Source organism: Anomalospiza imberbis, chromosome 2 (genome assembly GCF_031753505.1).
Source record: "Anomalospiza imberbis isolate Cuckoo-Finch-1a 21T00152 chromosome 2, ASM3175350v1, whole genome shotgun sequence".
NCBI lineage: Eukaryota > Metazoa > Chordata > Aves > Passeriformes > Viduidae > Anomalospiza > Anomalospiza imberbis.
The window spans coordinates 10,518,177-10,534,827 of record NC_089682.1 but is presented as its reverse complement, the minus strand read 5'-3'; the positions used below and the strand labels follow the sequence as shown (position 1 = coordinate 10,534,827).

Below are 16,651 nucleotides of genomic sequence, written 5' to 3'. Positions count from 1 at the left end.
TAAAAGAAACCCCCATTTATTTAATTATCAAAAATCATCCCAGGCCAAGACTGAGAGCTACAGATTGTTCCATCTTGACTCTTATCCAAAAGTTAAACAGAAATTAACAGAAATCAAAAACCCTTGAAACCTAGTACACATGGTAAAAAATCATTACCACTCTGTAAATTTGGTAGCACATCTACCAGTAATATATCTTGAAGCAATCCTATGATTATCCTCAATGATAATACATTCTATTTTCTGTACAAAGATCAACCAGATTTCTATATAAACTTGTAATTTGGAGTGCTTTAAACAGACATCAGCTAAAGCTGTCTGTAGTAACACATAATTATCAGTTTATATAAACCAAGGTAGTTTAGAACAAAAACAATTCCCATAATCCAGGTAATTCCTGCCTCAGGCAGTCTCCTTGCATGATGAGTATGAAATCTGTATTCTGCTGTACCCAGTTTATTTTCAGTATTAAGGAAAATTAAAATAATATGAAGAAGGAAAATATATGCTAACAGTAAATATATAGTTGAAAAAGGAACTTCTATGCCAATTGGTCTCCAGTTTTATAATAGGTCATATAGCAACAATTTTATTGAAGAATTAAAAAAACAGGCTTTAAAACAATCATCCTACTTCATTTAGTTTTAACTAAGATAATGCTTTCTTTTATAACAGTAGTCCTGCACTTTGTTTCCTTACGAAGTAAGACCATTCCTAAAACATTCAGTACAGGAGAAAAAAAAAGTAAGACATTTTAAAATAACAACTATTTAAATACTTTGAAACTGCAGGGAGAATTTCATTCTTAATTTTTCAATTTCTAAATAAAGCAGTTCACTGTTTTCATGATAGGCACCATGCTACACTAAAGGTTTACTGTCATATACAAACCAATAGGGCCTTGATTCTGTTTGACATCTTTGCACATTACTACTGAAATATTAACAGGGGTGTTAAGGCTTATAATTCCTGATAAGCAACAACACTGCCATCTAAAAATTCCTTCCACAAATTCATGAATTACAAGTCTGCTGACAGTCATTGTTCTGCATCATTTTGAGTGCTTGGGAATATGTTAGCAAAATACAACTCATACTTACAATCTAATAGTAACCTAGGATATGGAAAAAAACAGATTCCAAATGAGGACTTTGGAGATAGAATCAATTCATTGAAATTTAGCTCACAAACTTATTTAGACCAAGCACTTTCCATAGAAATAGTTGTCCAATTTAAGAAAAAGGGGGAAAATCACTTTTTTTACATCACATATACAGCATTCCTAAATAATGATACTTAACTAGAAACCTTACTTTTACAATGGTTAGACACAGGTACAATGCCTGCATATAAAAAGTACCTATTTTTCCAATAACCTAAAACTTCAATTAAAAAAAAGTCAGATTTCTCCTATTCTTTCTATATTTCATTCATCTTAAGTGAGACACTATTTTACGAGAAAAAAGTTGTCCTGGTAAACACATGGAACTAAACAAAGATGTTGTACATAGAAATGAGACACTGAAAGCAGTTTCACATCCTTTTCAGTCCTCAAATCTATTACCTTGGAATTCATGTTTATCTGAATATCAAAAAACATTTCCAAAACAAGCATTACAATGAATGATTGAAACCTGCCTTCTTAGCACATCATTCAGAATCTTAGTGCTTGAGCCAACTCTACTTAAACACATCAGAATTTTTTTCTCCTGACTTTAACTAGTGTTCAGCATCAGTATAAAATCCCATGTGGCTGTTACTTGAGTTACATATGAAAAAAATCTGAAAGTAATAATAATGCATGTTTCAGAAAATAATAGCTGCCTCTGGAGAACTGCTATTTTTACTCCTGACCCATAAGCCCAGAAGAATACAATGAACTTTAGAAAAAAGTCAGTATCTCCATTACTAGTATTTTTACTATTGTAAAATTCTTTTTAAAGAATACAAAAATCTTAGTGTTAATTTGGAATGCTTCCTGTCCATCAACTTTCAAGACCCTAGCCAAGTGGGATCCCCATGATGCTGTACATGAGAGGACTTTAATTGGCTGTAATTACTATGCAATAGTATTGATGGAATCATTAACATTCTATACTGCTAAATAGGTGTAATAGAAGCACAACATAATCCAGAACTCAGGCTGAGTAAAAAAAGATAATAATCAGCTGGTACCCTAGCAGAGAACAGAAATACAATTTAAAGTTCAAAACAGCATACAGAAAAATACTGCAGTCAAATGACGATTTTTGCCCAGACTCTATCAGTATTCTCTCTCCGTCCCTTGATGATTCTCACCTCTTCCTAATTTCTGAATCCACAAGGAGTTGCCTTTTTTTGTGGGGTGGAGGTGGTGGGAGTTCCTCTTTAGCATGCTTAACCAGGATTTGCTCTCTTGTGGTCACCATAGTTACAGTTTCCATTACAGTTGTCTGTGTTAGTGATGTCTGAGTGGTTGTGACAGCCTGCGAAATCTGTGAGAAGTACAAAAACAGAGGTCATACATTATTTGAAAGACTTCAGTAAAGATTGTTTGGAGGAGCAATAGAAGATAATGAGAAACTGCTCTCATCTGATCATAGGCTGACCTTCAGAAAAAAACATTATAGGCAACTCAAGCTAGATTGTTTTATCTGACTCACACTGTGTGAATAACTTATCTGCAAAAGCCAATATCAAAATCAGAAAGGATTCTAATGAACTTATAGCTCCCTGTAATCCATGCTGAATGAATGGAATTTTGCAATGGAATTGAATGATAGCAAATAAATGTTACTATTACTAAATATTAATTTCAGACTGCTCCCCATCTGAAAATTTGCTCCTTGAGAGGTGATAAAGGCATTAAAATGGCACTAAATTACCAATTATTAGTCTTACAATTTATAAAAAATTTCAAATAGAATGTAATCCACCATAACATACTTGCATGAAAGGGCAGTTAACTTTCTGGCTGGAAATCTTAAATTAAAACACATGCACTAGAATGCAAGTTAATTTGCATGAGTTTTATTCCATAATTAAAAAACAATATTTAGGGGTCTCACCAGATACTAATACCCATGGTATGTAAGGCTGTAAACACTACCTATCTAATGCATTTAGCTTTGCTCTGGTAATATTAAAAAACCCCTTTGTATAGCTCAGCTACATTAAAAAAAGAATAATGAGAAATAGTTTTTGTTCATAGTTGTTTGTACACTGCTTGTACTGCCCATCGGTACTTTTTTTCAATATAAATTTTTCCAACTCAAATATGGGCAGCTGTTCTTAAATCCCTTAACTCATGAGAAAAAGGCCACTTCTTTTTTTGATTCTGTCAGATGATGGCTCATTTGTCAAAACGCTCTAGTTACAGCTCCAATGACCACCTCACAATTTAAGGGCAGTGAAATGGAAAATAAAAAAAATAATTATATCAGGAGAAGAAAAAGTTGGGCACCTGAAAAGCCCTGCTTCTTTGCTTTTGCTAATATGCAATCATTAGAGTGTCCAATTCAACAACAGACATGCCAGTATCTAAAAGTCTGTGAAACTATAAACCCATACATAAATTATCTATTACTTCTTGCCTCAGAAACTCAGTAAGAGAATTGAGTCAGCTTAGTTATTGAGACATAAGTGATTCTATAAACAATGAAGAAGCAACCATGTCTAACACCTTCTCCACAATGCTTCCCTGCATTGAAAAAGAAAAATGGAATGACAAGGAAAGGGAAACACTGTTAGCAAGCAGCCCCTTCTCAGCAGACTATATCAGTAAAGCCAAGAAACCTGAAAAAATACCCCAACAAATTCTTGCCAACTGCTGAATTCTTCCCATTGTCTTCCAAGCAAAAGTCTTCCTGTTCTTTGTCCAGGCTGACAGTGGAAATGATGAGCAGGGAAGTGCTTTACCACTATAAATTGGCAATATTTCTTACATAGAGCAGTTAACCCTATGCTCTGCTTCCATCTCTAGAAACAGGCAGCTGTTTTACAGCAGACTCTGGACTACAAAGAAGACTAAAAAATTTAGATTAAGAGGAGAATAAAAAAAAAATGGATTAATTATGACAACTGAATAAGCTGCTTGTCACCTGCAGGGATTTAGGTAATGTATGAACTACAAGATTCTTTGGAAGAGAAAAACACCCAGTTGACGTTTTAATCACTAAAATTTTATGTAGTAACATTCTTGGCTTAGTTCTCTCAACAAGATGTATTGATTTTTATACTTTTTTTTCTACAGAAATCATGACAATATTAAGCCAGCATTTCCATACATTTTTATTGAAACTTTATACAGCATCCTTTCCCATTTTATTTTAATTAATTAGAGGGCAGAAGGAAAAGCAAGTTAAAGCTTCTGATGTCTAGGGTTCCGTGATATTTGAGGATAGAACCTGATGTCAACTCTTCCTGAGCTGACTATACACTAGAACAGAAAGATTTTCTTGCCTATTATATAATTTTGGGTACAGTCTCTCTGTCTCTCTTTCCTCTTCCCATAAAATTCTCATTACACTCTGTTTTATTCAAAAATCAATGCTAGGATGATGTTTCAGACACCCAGGGTCATATCCTGCCATGTTTTCATTTGCTAATCAATATGAGGGCAGAGTTTCCAGTGAAGAAGGTGTAACACAGAATAAACCACAGCTAAGGCACTGTAGGAATCATCTGCAGCAAAATACCAATTACAGGAGTAGCAGCTGCAGCTGGGGATGGGGAACTGCACTTCCAGAGCTGGCAGTGCAATCACTGCTCAGAGCAGTCAAGGCACAATGCTGTACGGGGCAATGATTTGGATGTGAAAACAATAAAAAAGTATTTTTCATGCTTAATCAACAGGAGTGGAGGTTAAATACTATGTGTTTCAAAAGGAGAATGGAGATGTGAATTTGAAATTCATAATTTTTCTAATTAGAGACAGGCTAAGACTAAAAGGTAGATTGCAATCCTATGTTCAAGATGAAGCTGGCTCACATTTAAACTACATACACTTTGATGTGCAAAGGATAATCATTAAAAATATTAGGAATTACAAAAAAATAACTTTTATTGGCTTACCTGGTTAAAAAAAAAGAGAAGAAAAAAGAAAAACAGAACAAAAAACAAACACCAAAAACCCAAAAAACACCCCCAAAAAATCCAAACCCCTTTGAATCACAGAAGTGGTGTGTTTCATGTATTATTCAAAGACAGTGCAAATAATAACTCTATATTTTCATCTCTCTGAGTTTCTGAATAGCAAATGTGATTCTGAGAAGGGGTAACATACACTAGGGCTTTAACCTACTAGAAAATCACACAGAAAGGGCTAAGGTGACTCACAAGGGTTCAGATTAAAAGACTTTCAAAACACAATGTTTGCCAGTAGTTTCACATCAAGCCCAACTTCGAAACGTGTTAAAACTCATCTCTTTTCCTAGAAGACAAATTCAAATCTTTTTCATCATCTATAGGCAAACATATGTACAATGTGTGTATAGCACTTCAGTAGTTTTATGGCATTTTATTTCTCATTTATACAGCAGCCTTCCTTTAATGCCAACATTTATTACTGTCTTTGGAAGTGCCCTCTGTCCTGATAAACTCATAATTTTCCTTTACACTCACTTTTGGAGCTGTCATCTGTTCTTTGATGAAATTTATCTCTGTGAGTGGGGAAGTTTGGATGAGGAATGGTGTTTTCTTTAGTTTGGAAAGATTTTCAGTACAATTTAGTGGAACATAATGAAGTCAGCAAAGCTGGTTTAGAGTTTCTGGAAGCTGTGCATCTAGCCTAAACAAGCTGTCCTTGTCCTTGATTCCACTGTGTGGTCAGTGAAGGAAAGATGACATTTTCATGATGAGGACAAACTGCTTTTTAGATTTCTCTCTCTCACACACCCTTACTATCCAGTCAGTTGTAGCAGGAGCTTCAGCCATGTGTTCTGATTAGATGCTTGAATTCAAGAGCAATTAATTCAGCCAAATGTGGGAGAACTCACATTCTACTTTCTGCACTTTTCCTTTGGGATTTATAACTACTTTATATGTCTAGTTGGAGAATCATCTTTGAACTGAGCCTGAGGTTGTCTCTTCCATTTAATTTCTTATTTTGTTAACAAGTTAATCATTTGGTGACACTTTATTAAGAGGGGAAATAACTAAGGACAAAAATGCAATTATGAGCGCCCTATGAAAATTATTAATCATAGAATCCTGTAGGTTGGAAAAGACATTTAAGATCATTGAGTTTAACTATTGACCTAGCTCTGCCAAGTCCACCGCTAAACCACGTAAAGTTAATTTTGAAGGCAATAGCTAAGCTTGATGAATAAAATGTGCATTTTCTGATAGATTTTAGTTGAAAATATTCTCTTTTTCACCCTCTTCAAAGTCTCCTCCTCCTCAGTTCATGATTAGAGAACATAATGAGGTCTTGCAATTTTCTTGCACTGTAAACACATAAATGAGCTCTGTAATGAATACATGTAAAAACCTCACTGAAATTACCTGCCCTGCCTAGACAGAAACCCATGGTGACAAGTACACCATCAGTATTTCACAGAAAATATGTCTGGACAGTGTAACAGTGCCTTAGGAACAGGTCCTTCAGCCAGCTCTAACAGTGCAATATTTCCAGAGGGTAAAGCAGAACTCCCATATAGAAGCAGTGCGACCCCCCTGCGTGGGGAATAACGCACTCTGACTCCATGTTGCAGAAGGCTGAATAAATTGCTTTTACTAAGCTAAATTATATTACATTAATACTATACTAGACTAAATCATACCAAAAAGATACTAACGAAAAACCCGTGACTGCCTCCAAACAGTCACGACACAGCTTGGACCCAACTGGCCAGTCAATCCAAACAACCATCACCGGTGTCCAATTAACAAATCACCCTTTGGTAAACAATCTCCATAACACATTCCACACGTGCCAAACAACAGGAGCAGCCAATAGAGATAAGAATTGTTTTCTTCTTTCTCTGAGCTTTCTCACTGCATCTCACAACTTCCCAGGAAAAATCCTGGGAGAGAGAATCATGTCTCTCTCTGTTCAGAGAACGTGAATACCGCACTCCCATGACAGCACATCACTTCTAGCCCAAGCAGAGTAGCTTCTCCTTGGAGCAAGAGCTTATCCACTGAAACATTCTGCTGTGATAGGACAGCTACACTGTGCTGGGAATCCAAAGTCTCTCCCAGCTGTGCTGATCTATGTTTACAGCCTCAGGACTGATCATTTTCTGTAATCTAAGTTCCATTTTCAAAACTACTAACTGCATGTAGGAACCATCACCAATCTGAAGAGGACTTGAAGAATTTGGAGTGACTTACTAACTTCCTCAAATAGTGCGACCTTAGACATCCCAAAATAAAAAATGAATCTCTGGAATTTTCTTTTGCTTTGAAACAGGAGGTTTTCTACAGCAAATATACTGTAATTAAATCTTATTTTCATCTCCTAAATGCTGTGTACACAATATGGTTTTGCTTTCCAAGTGAAATTGTGCCCTTCCACCATTTTCTTCCCTTATATTATCCCAAACTGATTTTTCCAACTTCACTGCTTTTTCTAGCTATCATAGAGCAAGTTAAAATATTAAGGTATGAGTTGAAAGCAAGGTTACTAAGAGGGATTCAGATCACTACATGAAGTATAGCAGCTTTTCTTTAATTACTGAAATATATTTTGATAGAAGTGGATTAGATTTTGATTAGTGGAGAGCAACAAAAAAGGGCAGCATGCTCTAGGGAATTGAATCAAACTGACTAGAACTGTGAGAGACCTGTATGGACAGGACAGAGGTACCTGCTGTAACATTCTGCTCTGTGCTGATTAATTAAAAAGCTTTAATATCCATTTCCATTTTACCAGTCATACAATGATAGCTCAAAAATAACCCAGTATTTCTTTTTTTTAATACATTACAGTTACCATAAAGTGGTCAAAATAATAGCAGGTTATATTTTTTCATTGGCACTTTGGTTACAGGTATAGATTGATTTCTTTATTTTTCCAAGAAATTTATCTTTTTTGTAGCTTCTCTTTTTAATCTGTAAATCAGCATATCATATACAGAAGTAAAATAGCCATCAATTATAAATTTTTCATGTTGGAAAAAAACAATTTCACTGAAACTAGCAGACAGTTCTTGCACTAATTTCAGACTACGTTCTATTTCAAAGAGACAGCTATAAAAAGTGTGTTATTATAGGTTAAACATAAATTAACTGGAAAGGTATTTTCATTATGGTTTGTATCATCCCTGAAAACACAGTTAATGACTCAAGAAAGAAATCAATACTATAACTAGAGATTAAAAACTAAAGAGATGAATAAAATTCTAGAAAATGATATTATCATTGTTATTATGCTGTCCTAAAAATAAAATATGTCTTAAGCAATCCTGCAGGGGAAATAATTAAAACAAGATGACAAACAGCATCAAAACTATTTCAAGCACTTGACTGCCAAAGGATCTGATTGTCATAAACTGATAAAACTGTTTTTTACAAACCTGTTTAGAACTGCTCTCCACCTTCTGCACAAGGCTTTCCCAGCGCTGGGCAAAATTTTCAAGACGACTTTCCAGCTTTTGAGCCACTGCTTTATTTTTCACAGCTACAAGGAGATCTTGGCTGAGCAACTTCAGCTTACTCATCATTTGCCTTTTCATTTCTAGATCTCCTTTTAGGATCTGTTAAACAAAGTAACAGAAGGAAGAACACACATTCATACAAAAAAAAAAAAAAAAAAAAAAAAAAAAAAAAAAAAAAAAAAAACCAAAACACCCACAAAAAAAGAAAACCAATGAACTTAGAAGAAAAATCACAAGGAGAGCATCAGAAAGAGCTGAAAATGGGTTAAGGGCTCCTATAATTCCATAGTGTTGTTTCCACAAAAACTGCTGGCAGAGCTTACATAGCAACATAACATGGCAGGTGGAACAACTCCAAACTTTACAGCAGGCTTCAGGTGATGACATGAATCAAAAAGCTAACAGTTGTGTGACAGGAATAGCCTTAAAACTGCACTCATGTTAACAACTATATCAACATGACAAATAATCTTTCTTTAAAGTGTCAGTGTACATTGTTATATGTTGCATATTGAAAGAAGAGTTTCCTAGAAAAGTAATATTTGATCCCAAAGCAGGATTAAAACATGCAAACAAGAAAACACCAACCAACCAAAAAACAATAAAAACAACCCCCCCAACAAAACAAAGAACCCAAACAAACAAAAAACCAAAACACACTGTGCCAAGGAACCTTGAAACTCCTGAGATATATACATGCAAGTCTGCCTATGAAACAGGCTATTCACAGATCCAAGGATCATCCATAGCTCCAGTTCTTACCTGGGTTTACTTTTTAAAGCCTTAATTGGTTTACTCCAGTGATTTTCATTCCTTAAACATTTATTCTCTACACCCTAATCCTGGTAACCATGGCCAAACTTTGAAGTCTCTATGCAGTTGTGGATTGCATTCTAATCCCCAAGGCATGCAAAGGATAATCAAGCAGGTGGTTAGACAACAAAATTTAGTCTACATATACTTTCCTACAGCTATATAATCCAAAATTGTAATTAAAAATGCAACTCAGCAAAAGACAGATTCATTGCCTTTGTAATCAGTACTCTTTCTAATCAGATTTGATTTGAAACATTATAATTACTAATGGTAGGTAAAGTTAATATCAAAATTTAAATTGATCTATCCCTGAGAAGTAGAAGCTAACTTTATATTGAAGAATCTCTTTTCAGAATAGTAGGAGACCTAACAGATGGAGGAAAGTAGATGCAAACCAGTTTAGCATGTTAAACTTCAAGCACTGCTATATTTGACCTTTTTTTACGCCTACAGCATCAGAAAAAGATCATGTGGAAACCACCATACACAGACTGGAATAATAAAAAATTATATCCTGTGAAACATTAGTTAGTTCTGAGGAGCAATGTTTGATTTCCAGTCACCCCAGCCAACAACAGCTGTATCACAGACCCGTGAGTTCAGCATCAATCCAAGACACCTGGAGCACAAGCAGGAAGTGAAACACTGCAAAAAGAAGGATGCTAAAAATTTCTTTTGAAGATACTTCTCACTGCAAATTAATATGCTTTTGTGACAGCTACAGTCAATCTGGAAAACTATACTGGGAGATTCTGTTTTCATATTTCTTCATTAAAAACCTGTCAATGTGCCACAATAACCAAAAATATGCTCTGGGTTTTTTTCCAGTACAATAATAGATCTAAAATTATAATAGTAACTGCAAAATATGTAATTTTCCATTTGGAAGACAAGACATGGTAGTTTGCTTTATGAAATTAATTAGGAAATATATCAGTCATAACTTCTGTCAAGTACATACTGTAAGCCATGATATTTGAACATTATAAAGTGATTTTCTTATTTTTGGTAATGTGGTTCTATTTTTGGTGGTTTAAATTTTTAGTTCTTGCTTTTTTCTTCTCCTTAAAGATCAAAAACTTACTTTGCTTACTGTAATAGTCTAGCCAGCAATATCCACTGTAAAGTTAGTTTTCAGCTGCAAAGAAATTTATTACAGTCAAAAATAGTGTAATATCTAACTTATTTTCTAAATGTAAAAAATCCCAAAAATGTTAAGTGAAGCAAGGAAATATTTATCTCTGTATTAATGGAATATATACTATAAATATGTAGAGGTAGATCTTATATACTTGTACACCTTTGCAATAGCTCTCAGTATTTGTTACCAAAGAAAAAACAAACAAACAAAACCACCAAAATCAAACAAACAAACAAGAAAAAAATCCTACTTCATCTTACAGACTACAAAATACATGGCATGGACAGAATCTATCAAGCCTGTAAGCCTGTACCATACATGGCACTAAAATTTCACATCAGTTCTACATTCTCAGGGCATCACATCTTCCAGCTAGTCCATGTTCTGTTTCCCCCTACACCCTATGTAAGAATTAAAGAGTCAATTACAGAGTCAGTGAATAAATGGAAGGTGGAGAATTAAAAAAAAAAAAAAAAAAAAAAAAAAAAAAAAAAAAAAAACACAAAAAGTCCAGTTGTTTTAAGAAATTCTTTTAAAAACTGGAGCAACTACCCTCTCAACAGTTTTCCTGACCATTAAACTTGGAAGATCCCAGAAGAGAGCTGATGACAAAGATAAATTTTCACATAAAATACTGAATAAATCCTTTGAAATAAACTGCAGTCTGTGGAGGACCCCACACCAGAACAGACAGATGTGCTCTGAACAAAATTGTGACCCTGTTAAATGTGAATTAAAAGCCAAGGTTTTTTTCCTACTGTGAACAGTACCTCAACAGACCTGTTTCACATCAGTCATTTCGGAATACTGAGGACCTTGTAGGAGTATTGAAGAATTTCAAATCAACAGTCACAATGCTAAATGGCTGAATAAATTACCTCCAGAAATGTCCTTCCAGTTAGAGACTGGCTAAAGAACACAACCATAATCTAGAAAAGATCTACACATTAGTGAGGCAGGAAGCTCTTATGCCATATTACAATATCCAACCTAAAATTCTTAAGGTCTAACAGGAACAACTAATGCTGTAATTTCTTGCTGGAATGATGGGACAACTGAGGGATCAAGACATCATATTGTTAAGAATATAAGCATCTTCTCCTTATTCTAAATGAAAATACACATTTTTATTCCCTCACAGACTTGCTTTTACAATTCTGACCTAATTATAAGAGTGATCCTTGGTGACAGCTTCTCCTCTACTACATTCAAACACATGTCAAAATAAAATATGCCAAGACAGGCAAACGTGCATGTCAGGGTCAGGACAGTATGATCCCATTTTTCCCTATTTCTAAAAGCCAGTCCAAGAGGAGAATATATTCCCTTCAAAAAAACATCATGTGGCTGATATATCCTAAAAGGTTCAGATAAGATTAAAACAGTAAATTGTCATACACAAAGCTTCTAGCAGATTGGCATTGTGTGAGTGTAAAAACACATACTCACTGGAATTTGGAAACGACTACTACTAGGTCTAAAACCTGAGAAAGGGAATTCCAGAAGTAAAAGCTACTGTTCTCCTGCGAATCACTAAAGAGGCAGTTTTCTTTTAGCATACCACCAATATTTAAATACCTAAACTATTGTGTTATGAATCATGTTTCTAAAAAGATCAAAGATTCATGTGTAAAAGAGAGTCAGTTTCAATTAATAAACTCCACGTGTTCTTTGATGAATGACATGATTCTTGTCGAGGTTCAGGGCTATGGAAAAATAATTTTATGTACTATTTTATGTTGTTCACTCAGTTTCCTGAAAGACCACAATTATTTCATGACAATAATGCTTAACCATTTAAGCTGGCAGCATAATTTTAACATAATTTTACTTCATAAGAGTTCATTACTGAAATTTATGAAAATACTACAAAACTGTTTCCTTCTTAACATCATATTTTCAAGCAATTCTGAAAGGTAAGCAAACTAGCCATAGCCTTAACACATGCAAACCCTTAATACTTCACAATTTGTGACAAACGTTTCAACCCTCTCTGCCTATGTCCTCTAGCAACCTTCTAAAATCCAAAAGCATACATTTTTTGAGTTTCTTGTAATACATTTTTCCTCATGAAGGTACTCAAAAGCATCCTGAGTTGTCTCTAATTCATCTTGCATTAAAAGCCTGGCTTAAAGTAAGCTTCAAGGCTGCTCACATGTTAGATTGCAAGAATTTCCAAGAAATATATACACTGAGGCAATACATGTTGTACTTCCTTTACAAAGAAGTTTACTTAATTGTAAGCAATCTTTAATCGAAATCCAAGTCTGTACTTCTAAATGTATATTTTTATTAACCCCTACATTAAAAGAAAAAGAAGGGAGAGGGAGGAAAAAACCCATATGTAGCAGTGTAATAATTAGTGTCTCAAGATTATGCTAAAAATCAAACTTTTGGTTCTTAAATTAACTACTGAGTCATCCTATGAATCAAAAGAACATCTACCAGTAATTCTGGACCAGCTACAATGGAATTAAACAATTAGTCTGTAAGTTAATTTTTTTTAAGCTTTATACGTTTGTATACATGCAGATAAAATGGAGTAAATTTTAAAAACATCACAGTTACTCAAACCTCATAAACATCATGGTATTTTTATTGACTCAGAGCCAGAATGCTTCTACTTTTAATACATAATTGTGAGAAGGACATAAATCTTAAATTAATTTTTGAACATTTAAGATTGAGCCTTAGATATATATAACCAAGATATGTAGATCCAGAAAAAAAAAATATTGAACGATATATAATTATTTGATATTTCATATTTACTACTTAATAATGAATAATAACTAATTAAAATAAATAAATATTCTAGTCTGAAAAGATTAGCAGGTCTTTTTTTCCTAATAAAGCAATAATTCACCTATTTTAACCAAAGCATGGACATGAGTGTTTCCTTTCCTCTAAATGCTAGGCAGTCATCATTACAAAAATAACACATAGGGGATCATTTTTTTACAAGTCTAGGCTGCCACAAGTTTTTCTCCTCTACAGACACAGCCAGACCTACATTCCCTCCATAAAGACCATGCACAGTGGAGAATTTGCTGAAGAGTGAGCTGGAGGATGGGGTGAAAAGGATGCATTTTGGGCATGTATCTACATTTCTGATGCTGAGGTACAGTTGTAAAGTAACACTAATTTCAACTTTTCATAACTTCTGAGTCTTCAGCTTTTTGAAATTCAAGGAATGTATGGCAGGGTTTGCTGAAGGATACGATAACTTATTAATATGCAAATTCCTTGCACATATGTATATATAGTCTCACATGCAATATATACACCAACAGTAGCAACAAATAAACTTTCACTGTTAAAGTACACATATTTTTAAGACATCCAAATGCTATTTTATTTCATGAAGTTTTGACCAAAGATACAACCAAGAAAATCATCTCTATCTATTGGTTCCTTTGTCAACAAGTCTATGGACCAACCTATTCCATCCACAGGAGGCAAAGCCCACTCCCAAAGTACGAAACGGACGTTCTGTTAAACAGTATGGTCTGAGAGTGGGGTAAAGCCATGTGCATGCAGACTCAGATTAAAGAAGCTGAACAAAGAAATAGAAGAATGAAAAATACATACAGCCAATTTGCTTAGATTGGTCAGCATTTCATTCTGATCTCCAAAGCCAGTTGTATGAATTTTGCTCACAGCATCCTCTTTCTCAGTAAGCCATGCATCAAAAAGGCACTGAAATAAAATTGAAGAGAAAAAGCTTCAGTCAGGCCTTTCCTACATATATATAAATAAAATAAAATATATTATTATATTTCTTATAATGCTTTGAAGAACATTCCAATTTATAACTTAAAAAAAAAAGAAGCTATTCACCTGCTCTTCTGCAAAATGTTGCCATTTACGAAGAATATCTTGCAGAAGGACCCATCGTTCTTCTGTCCATCTACAGATGGCTGCCCACCGTTTTCCAAAGTGCTGGAAAGAAAGAAACACAAAAGTGTGTTTAGTATTTGTTCCCTTTTTTCCTCCTAAACAAGGAAAGCTGTTTCCCTTATGGCATTAAAAATTTTTTATGGAAACATTTTCCTTATTCACTTTTTTTCTCAGGCATTTGCCCTTAAAATATGCTGCACATCACACTGAAATGGAGTTTATAGTGACTTAACTACCCCTGGACATCAAATGCAAATTATTCACCTGCACCCAAATAAAAAACAAAATCTCTTATAAATGTTTCAAAGATACTCTATATTACTGCATTCTTAATTTTTTATCCACTACAAAAGCATATCCTGACAAAAAGATAATAGTTTCTTCCTTTTTTCATATTTAGTCATTTACTTCATTACTCTTATGGATTCCTTATTACTTGAGATACTATATTGCTATATCTTTTGCATTGACATATTTCTCATAGAGATTATAATTTAATTTTAGCAAAAATGTAGCAGCCAAATACTGGATTATTAAAACCAAGATTAAAATTAGAACTGACTTTTCTAGCAGGAAGAAAAAAATTTGTTTCACTGCCTAGGATATGGAAGATAAATTTCAGAATGCCATCTGAATTTGTTTATTTAACAATTTTATGACATAGTAAAAAATCAGCAGATACAATTTTCTATTTAGTAGACACTACAACCATAAAAATATTCAATTGAATATTTTTATCTTGATAATTACTAATTCAAAAATCATAAGCATATCTTTCCTCATAGCTATTATATAAAAAAATCCTCATACCTGAGTAACTTTTAAATATCTCACATCCAAGCAGCTGACTTTTCTTAATGACTACTGTGAGAAAAAATAATTTCCTCTCAACAACTGCAAAAACATCTCCATCAATTATCACTGTGGTACACCATCAAAAGTATTTTTTGTCTGGTCCTCTAGAAAACACCAAAAGCTCAAGAAAAGAAGATTAAATATCTGGCTCTGCATTAACTCTGAGAAATATATTGATTTTCCCAGCAAAACATTAATACAAAATACCATTTTCAGCATATGATTTCAGAGCCACAAAACCTTTTCTTTTCCTCAGCAATTTGACAAGATCTTTTATTTTAATAAAGTAAGCAAAATGACCAACTAACTGCAGTGATAAAAGTGCTGATTCTGGAACCAACCTTAAATCTAGTTATTTCTCATGAGATGCCATAACAGCCATACACTGGTTGAGCTAAGACATGAAATTTCAAGTTCAAAATATCATGTCAGGACTATTATTTATAAAGAAGTTATTATACTAAATCACATGGTGCTCAACTTTAACTCTCTATTCACATCACACAGTAGCCTGGCTGATGCCCAGAAGCTCAGACTGCTCCAAGTGTTCCTAATATCTGGGAAAAAAAATTCATAGAAATTTACTGAATCCACACTAACAAGTAAAATACCCTCCTGTTAAAAAAAAAAAAAACAAAAAAAAAAAAACAAACAAACAAACAAACAACAAAAAAAAACTAACAAACAAAAAAAATTTCTTACAGCCCTGACATGAATTTTTAGAGAAATCTGCATGCTAAAGAAGATTTTTTTTTCCTACTAAGAGGACACTGAAAGAATATTTTATATGACTATCAAAAGAAGAAAGTGAAATATTTTAGTCTGCTGAAAGGTCAAAGTAAAGAAGCACAAGAAGAGAAGAAAATAAGTAAAACATAAGAGCACTGGATTAAAATCATGTACTGCAAGCCTGCAACTAACAGAGCTTATTTGATAAATGTTTTTCTAATCAGGTATTACTATCCACTTTAAAATAATGGAAAAAGTGGAAAAATTTTTTTGCCTATATGCAAAATTAATTCTTTACAACTGAATATTTAGCCCATTCATAGAATTTCTACCAAACTACAGTAGGTTTTCTGTACAGTTCTCAAGTGCTCAACATTTTATGCAGCAACACACGGAGTGGGAGAAACAAAACCCGCGGAACTGGAAGCACTGGTCAGCTCCAACAGCTGTGATGTTAATGAGACTTGGTGGAATGAGTCCCATGGCTGGAAATCTGTAATGGACAACTGGCTGCTCAGGATTTAAACTATTTTACAGAGAATCAGCAGAAATTTCTAGATCAGTAACCCTTTTCCTTATGGGAGATTTCAACTTCCCAGGCATCAACCAGGAATATGATACTGTTGTGATG

At 34.0% G+C, this 16,651-nt stretch overlaps 1 protein-coding gene across 13 annotated transcripts in view; it reads right to left on the bottom strand.

The window, feature by feature from the left end:
- Positions 1–16,651, bottom strand: part of DMD (dystrophin) — a 1,045,484-nt gene that overhangs the window by 677,632 nt on the left and 351,201 nt on the right. For all 13 annotated transcript variants that reach the window (XM_068179791.1, XM_068179794.1, XM_068179795.1 and 10 more), the window contains 4 exons: positions 14,377–14,478; positions 14,128–14,235; positions 8,499–8,678; positions 2,299–2,474 (listed from right to left, as the gene is read on the bottom strand). In XM_068179791.1, the coding sequence (XP_068035892.1) occupies positions 2,299–2,474; positions 8,499–8,678; positions 14,128–14,235; positions 14,377–14,478 (566 nt within the window). The remainder of the gene's footprint in view (positions 1–2,298; positions 2,475–8,498; positions 8,679–14,127; positions 14,236–14,376; positions 14,479–16,651) is intronic.